Source organism: Gracilinanus agilis, unplaced genomic scaffold (genome assembly GCF_016433145.1).
Source record: "Gracilinanus agilis isolate LMUSP501 unplaced genomic scaffold, AgileGrace unplaced_scaffold33967, whole genome shotgun sequence".
Classification (NCBI taxonomy): Eukaryota; Metazoa; Chordata; class Mammalia; order Didelphimorphia; family Didelphidae; genus Gracilinanus; species Gracilinanus agilis.
The window spans coordinates 1-8,029 of NW_025366875.1; the positions used below are offsets into that span (position 1 = coordinate 1).

At 42.1% G+C, this 8,029-nt stretch overlaps 1 protein-coding gene across 1 annotated transcript; it reads right to left on the bottom strand.

Annotated features, from left to right (window-relative positions):
• Positions 1 to 2,631: 2,631 nt before the first annotated feature.
• Positions 2,632 to 7,193, bottom strand: LOC123254847 (ATP-binding cassette sub-family C member 8-like; the record flags this gene model as incomplete). Its single annotated transcript, XM_044683760.1, has 4 exons — positions 2,632 to 2,822; positions 3,487 to 3,590; positions 6,672 to 6,780; positions 7,115 to 7,193. Coding segments are annotated over 4 exons (444 nt in total), but the record flags the coding sequence as incomplete, so codon positions are not given.
• Between the last annotated feature and the right edge of the window lie 836 nt (positions 7,194 to 8,029).

Genomic DNA, 8,029 nt, shown 5'->3' on the forward strand with positions numbered 1-8,029 from the left:
CTTCCTTCCTTCCTTCCTTCCTTCCTTCCTTCCTTCCATTCTAAGAGCTTTGTTGCTGTTCAGTTATGTTTGACTCTTTGTGACTCCATCTGGCGTTTTCTTGGCAAAGTTACTGGAGTGGTTTGCTATTTCCTTCTCCAGCTCATTTTACAGATGAAGCAAATGAGGCAAACAGAGTTAAGTGACTTGCCCAGAGTCACACAGCTAGTAAGTATCTGAGACAAGATTTGAATTCAGGAAGATGAGTCTCCCTGACTCCAGGACTGGTGTTCTATTCACTGTACCATCTAGCTTTCTCTAATATGACTTAGGCTGCATTAAAAGCAAGATATCAAAAATAAGAGAAAGATATTTGTATTGCCTTCTGCCCTGGTGAAGCCAACCTTGAGGTCTATATTCCTTTCTTGGCATCACTTTTAAGAAAGATCTTGGACCTGAAGTCTGAATAGGAGGGGATGGCTAGGATGGTGAGGATTTCTAGAGCCATCTTTTATGTATGCTTAGTTTGAGGTGTAGGGATCTCTGTGTATGTGCATTTGGAACACTGCAACTTATTTGCTCCTCTCAATCTCATTTTGGCAATGCATCTCTTCTGTCTTTAAAAACATTTTGGAGCCATTTTGTATAATAATATGTACAATAAAATATAATCTTTCTTTCCACTACTTTGCCCCCAACTGTCTCCACCCAAGACTTACCATCTGGCTTCCTCTGCCCCAGGACTGATAATGCAGTGTGTGAATTGGTTGGTGGATATTTAGTCTAAGGGTGAAAACACTTAGTCTTTTTGCTAGTATTCTATTTAAGATTTTTGCATCTATGTTCACTGAGGAGATTGGTCTGTAGTTTTCTTTCTCTATTTTTAGTCTGCCTGGCTTTGGAATGAGTACCATATTTGTGTCATAAGAAGAATTTGGTAGAACTTCTTCGATTATTTTGTCAAATAGTTTATATAGTATTGGGATTTGTTGTTCTTTAAATGTTTGATAGAATTCACTTGTGAATCCATCTGGCCCTGGGGAATTTCTTCTTAGGGGGTTCTTTGATGGCTTGTTCAATTTCTTTTTCTGAGATGGGATTACTTAGGTATTCTATTTCCTCTTCTGTTAATCTAGACAATTTATGTTTTTGTAAATATTCATCCATTTCTAGAGGTGAAAACACTTAGGATGGACTGTCCTTAATTATCTGAAGGGTTATCATTTGGAAGAAGTCTTCACTTTGTTATTTGTTGGCCCTGGAGGACAAAATCAAGATCAATGTATAGAAGTTGCAAAATTGAAATTATCAGCTTCCTACTAATTAAATCGATTCCAAAGCATAATGGGTTGTCTTGGGAATTTATGGGCCCTCATCAATGAAGATCTTTTAGGGAAGAATGAATACTTGTCAAGGAAGTGGTAGAAAAGATTGCTATTCAAGCCTAATTTAAATAGATGAGCTCCCTAACTCTGGGATGAGATAATAGATACAAACCCTCTGTAAACCTTAAAGTGCTACAAGATGCAGGGGCAGCTAAGTTGCTCACTGGATAGAGAACCAGGACTGAAGATGGGAGGTCCTGGGTTCAAATCTGACCTCAGACACTTCCTAGCTGTGACCCTGGGCAAGTCTCTTAACCCCAATTACCTAGCCCTTACATCTCATCTGGCTTGGAACTGATACTTAATATTGATTCTAAGACAGAAGATAAAGATTTTTTAAAGTGCTATGAGAAAGTACATTGGATTTAGAATATGATGTCCTGGATTCAGATCTTGGTTATATCACTTCTTAACTGTGTAACTTTAAACAATTCTCCTATCCTCCTTGGAATTTGGATTCCTCAACTGTAAAACAAGAAGGTCATGGATAAAAGGACTTTTCAGGTCTCTTCCAGCTCTTGATCTATAACCCAAGGTGAATAACTCCTCTGGGACTTATTTTCCTCATCTGTCAAATGAGAGGGTTGGACTACCTGACCTTCAAAGTCCCTTCCATTTCTGAATCTATAATCATAATGTGAGCTACATCTATATTATATGAACTAAACCCTGTTTGTGGGAGTGAGCAAGTGAGAGTTCTTATGCACAGCATGAGTAGATTAAAGAGCACTGTGTAGAGGTCTTAGAGGGTAGGATGCAGATCCAATGAGGAGTGTACTCTAAGCAAATGGAGCTGAGCATCCCAGATGAATCAGTATTCAAGAAAAGTCAGACCACCCTCAAGAAAAGCGGAGACATAAGACGATCAATCTGGCTCCCAAGGATGGGGCAGAAAAGGCCTCTTGGATGACAGTTAAAAGTACATGGGTTGGCGTATGTGACATACTGGAGAACATACCAAGAGGGGAATGTGTTTACCCTGATGTCTGCCATCAGTTTGGGGCAGTAAATCCCTGAATCCCCAACGTCCTCTCCTGGGCATATTCAAGCAAGGCTTCCTCCTGACAGAGAGCCTTGGGCACAGCTCAGAATCTTCCATAATGGCATGGAGGATGCCTGCAACTCTGTATACATGTGTGCATGAACTTGGGACACTATGGCTCATTTTCTCTTCTCCATCTCATTTCCCCAATATATCTATTTTGTTTTTTTAAACCCACACTATGGGTAGAGCACTATTTTGTGTAACAATCTTCTGTCCCTCCCTTCTTCTTAACTCGCCAACCATCACCACCTAGGACTGACCTTAGACCCCGGAACTGACCGTGGCCATGTCGATGGAGGCTGTGGCCTCATCCATGATGAAGATGCTCGTCTTCCTCACAAAGGCCCTTGCCAAGCAGAAGAGCTGTCTTTGTCCCTGGCTGAAATTCTCCCCACCTTCCGTGACTATGGCATCTGCAAAAGAACAGTGACTCTCTATGTGTTTGTGTGTGTTTGTGTAGGACTTTACCTCCATTTCTTAGAATCACTCTCCTTTTTCTATAATAACTCTGGATTAACTGATTGGTTGTTTGAAGACCCAACTGTCCTGTGGGCACAGCAAGCCTTGACTCTACTACTGTTTTGGCCCAAGTTATGTGCTTTTTCATCTCTTGGCTTTGCATGTATGATAGAGACATTACTCTTCCCATTGTCCTCTCCCCATTCTCAGGGTTCCAGGGATATATAGATGATCGGGATGGGACAAAGATGAGAGATATGGTAGGAGAAATAATGGGTCCAGGAGTGTTGTGGCATGGTCAGTCTGGAAAGTTCATTCATAATTGTCAGAAAGCCCTAGACTCTTTGTTGGGTCTATTGCCCTGAGGCATTAGAGTTTGGAACAGGGTTCTAGGAGTTATTAAAGGGAGTAGTTGGGCTATATATGACATGTGTAAGACATTTGTATACTTGAACACTTCATTCACTTATGAACTTAATTCACATGTGGGTGGGAGAGCAGTTGGAGATACACTCACATTTTCATATGGATTGACCCCTTGTCCAGAATTAACCCAAGAGGACTCCTCCCCATCTTGGTGGGAAGCCAATACAGGAAGGTGAGAGTGGACCCAGTTACCTAGCCCCCCTGGCAGTGCCTTCACCACTAGCTTTAGCTGGGCGATCTCCAGGGCTTCCCACAGGGTGCTGTCAGAACATTTCTTCTCTGGGTCCAGGTTAAACCTGTAGAGCAGAACAGAGATCCAATGAATGACTCGGCCCCTCCCAAACCCAGGGCATTATAAAGAATGGGGTCAGGATTGGGGCTGGGGGTAATGAGTGATATTGCCCCAAGATCATGAATCTTCTTTTGGCTGACATCAGAAGGGAGGATCTTCTGGGCCTTGGTAGGATCCCGTCTGGAGAACTGTGCTTAGTTCTGGGCACTACATTTTAGGAAGAGATAGACAAGCTGGTACACAGTCAGAGGAGGGTGACCAAGATAGTTCAAAGGTTCATAAATTTAGAGCTAGAAATGACCTTCCAGGGACCCCATCCCAGGGGAAGACCCTCTTTTGCCTTCTTGACTCATGACTCACTTTTTTATTTACAGATTTGGTGACTGAAGCCAGAAAATTTAAGGGTCAGACCTCTGGGTCTTCACTCTAAATCCATTGATCTTTCCATGGTACCATGAAGATTGAAGTCTGTGATATCAGGACTGGTTAAAGGACTTTCACATGATCAATCTGGAGAAGCCAAAATTTAAGTGGGGTACATGGTAGCTGTTTTTCCACATTTGAAGAGGGGCTAACATAAAGAACAGAAATTAAGCTTCTTTTTACTGAATCCTAGACAGAAATCAAGCTTGATTTGCTAAGATCAGAGGTTAGAACTAGAACTCTAGTCAGAGGTGCTAGATTTCAAAAAACTTGCTAGACAACAAAAACTTGCTCACAATCAGAACTGTCTTCAAGTGGAATGGGAGGCCTCTGGAGGAATGATTTCATTGTCCCTAGTGTCTTTAAGCAGACAATGAATGATCCCTGAATAGGGATGTTGTTGGGGATTCCTGCTTAGTAGATGACCAGTGGAGGTCCTTGACATCTGAGATAGTCTTAAAAAAAACCCTTACCTTTGCCTTAGAATCAATACTGTGTATTGGTTCCAAGGCAGAAGAGAGATAAGGGCTAGGCAATGGGGGTGAAGTGACTTGCCCAGGGTCACACAGCTAGAAAGTGAGTCCAGATTTGAACCTAGGACCTCCTGTCTCTAAGCCTATTTCTCAAACCACTAAGCTGCTCAACTGCCCCTGAAATTCTTTGAAGCCTTTCTGTTTATCTCTCAGCTGATCTTCTTCCTTCTGCTTGTCTCAGGCAATACTGTTCTGGTCTTAGCCTTGGCTAAGTTGGAACCCTAAACAGTGACCCCTGTGATGTGAAGGGGCAACGATGGATTGGAATGAATCTTCCTGGGATTCCTTTTGGCTTTTAAGTTTTTAAGTTTCCCGTTGACCCTTTTTCTTTTTTTCTTTTTCTATTGACCTTTTTTCAAAGCTTATAGGTTAGAAACCTGGATTTTATACCAAAGGTTGACATATTACACATCTATGACAGATGATATATATATATAAAATCATTGTCTCTCCAATGAGACTGTGTACTACTTGAATGCAGGAACTATTCTTAATTCATCTTTATATCTCCAAATCTCCTTCCCCCACCCCACATTCACTGCATCACCCACATGTCCTTAGAAGATTTTTGCTAAATGAGCAAATGAATGAATGAATAATAGCACAGTGTTAGGCACTGGTTGGTATGGGGAAGAGTGCAAAAATCTGGCAGTTGTGGCTATTGTATGTTTTGGAACCCTCAATAAGGACTTAGTAAAATTTTAATAGTTGAGGGAGTTACAAAAGTACAGAATCTCATGGCTAGAAAGGACACCAGAGGCCATCTACTACAACTTCTTACCTGACCTGGAAGGAGAGTCCTGGTCTCTGGTGGGACATGGACCCCAGGGATTGGGAGTCTGGACCTGAGGACTATAGAGAGAGTTGTGGCAGGGAGTGGGGAGAAAGAGTCACTCGCTACTGTCCATTTGAAAATAGAAGAGTCCTAGGGGGTGGGAGAGAGCATGAGACCAAACCTATCATCATCCAGAGACTTAATTTTAGCCAGTGAAGCCATATTACTCTAGTGCCGGAAAGGCAGCACTGGATTTGGAGTCAGGTAGACCTAAGTTCAAATCCTGTCTCAGATACTTACTAGTTTCGTCAGCCTGGCCAAGTCAGTTAATGTATTTTCAGAGCAGCCTGAAAAGACTTGTATGAACTGATACAGAATGATGTAAGAAGAACCAGTAGAGCAATTTACATGATAACAACAATATAAAGAGAAATTACTTTGAAAAACAAGAACTCTGATGATCGCTGCAATAACCAATCCTGATTCCAGAGAACAATGAGGAACAATGCTACCCACCTTCTGACAGGGAGGTAATGGACTCAAGATGCAGAAGGAGTCATAGATTTTTGGACATGGCCAATGTCTAGGTGGCAGAGTGGGCAGATTTCCAGGCTTAGGGTCGGGAAGATCCATCTTTGTGAATTCAAATCATTCAAATCAGGACTTAGACACTAGCCATGTGACCATGGACAAATCACTTAACCCTCTTTGCCTCAGTTTCCTCGTTTGTAAAATGAGCTGGAGAAGGAAATGGCCAACCACTCCAGTATCATTGCCAAGAAAACCACAAAAGGTGTTGTGAAGTGTCAGACACAACTGAAACAACAATGTAGAAATTTGTCTTCCTTGACTATTAATATTTGTTACAATGGTTGTCCTTTTCTTTTTTTAATTGGAAGAGTAAAAATTAAAGTTAAAATGTAATTCAAATCCATAAATTTAACCTACAATCTTAAAAATGATGTCCTTGTCCTTCTTTTCTTTTTCTTCTTTCCCTTTGTATCTGGCTTTCCTTTCTGCTGTTTTGTTTCTCCTCCCTTGTTCCTTGCTTACTCTCTTAGCTACTGAGGCTATGGAGGGCATTAGACATTGTCTATAGCATACTTTGCTTTGGAAAGAGTTCTGTAGTCCAATACCCTCATACTATAGATGAGGTAACCGCCCTAGAGCAGGGAAGGAACTGGCCCAAAGTTTTACAGATTGACCTTAGGATTCAGAATTTCCTCATTTCTAGGCCAGGGTCCATTTTTGGAACATTGCACACACCATGAAGCTCCTGGGCTGGGGGAGGAAACTCTGCCTACTATGGTAGCATCTCTGGTCTTTCCTGATCCTTCCCTGGGGTATTACTCACCGAATGGTGCCACTGAAGAGGATGGGGTCCTGGAGGATGATGGAGAGTCGGGATCGTAAGGTCTGCAAGGGCAGCTTTGCAATATCAATGTCATCAATGACGATCCTCCCTGTCATTAACCAGAAGTCAACTCACCTAGGGGGACTGTGCCTAGCACTAGGCAAGAACTTGCCTCGGTAGAAGGGACCTAGCTAGGAAACAGGGCCAGGCTATGTAGCTGACCCTCTTTATTGAGGCCATGCATGGCATAGAAACATTCAAACTTGACATATGACCTGGAGCATCCATTGCCTAGATAGATAGATGGGCAAACAGACAGAGAGTTCTTTACTGCAAAAGAATGATTCTATGGGTATGGGTACAGCAATGAAAATTTGCCCTTTCTCTAAGGAATGAGCAGGCAGGTAGTGTTGTGTTGGGGGGGTCAAGGAAGGAGGACCTACCTTCAAACATGTCGACCATGCGGAAGAAAGCAAGAGAGAAGGATGACTTTCCACTGCCTGTTCGGCCACAGATCCCAATCTGCAATAGGGAGGACCCAAGGGGTAGCTTTGGGAGAAGCTGCAGACCAAGCAGACCCTCCCAGGGGAAGTTGGGAAGTTTTGCCTCCTATCTTTGGCCAAGCTCTCTGATAAATTCTGGCAGGGATCGACTGGAGGCTTAAAGCTTGTTTTCTAAAGAAGCTGAAGAAGAAATCTCCAGAATGATCTACACATCAGTTTGTTTATGTGCCTGTAATATGTCTGTCTATGTCTGTTTTTGTGTGCATGCCTCTGTGTGTGTATATATATATGCATATATATGTGCTTTTACATTATGTATTTATTGTATGTATTTATATGTAATTTTTCTGTGTATAAATATGTATAGGAATGTATATTCCTATAAGCACATTTGTATGCATTCACATGTACATACACATAGAGAGACAGCATGGCATAATACATAACTGGCCTTGGAGCGAGGAAGACCTGAGTTCTTGTCCCATCTCTGACACATATTGGACTTGTGGGTCACTTAACTGTTCTGGACCTTAGGCGGCTCTAATACTGTAAGTTGCTGTTTTGCATCAATACATTTTCCTTACTGGGAGAGTTCATGTCATTAATGAAATATACAGATCTGGACCAAAAAAAGTATACATGTTTCTGAGTGTGTATATGCATGTATGCCCTTGTGTATAGCCATATATGCCTAGGTTTTCAGAGCAGCTGGTCTGGAACATATGAGGCCTCCCTGTCCTGGGCTATGTTTTTATGAAGGCAGATCTCTTATGGGACAAAAGGAACCTTTTTCATAGTGAGAGACAGAGAGACAGAGTGGGGTGAGGAAGAGAGAGAGAGAGAGAGAGAGAGAGA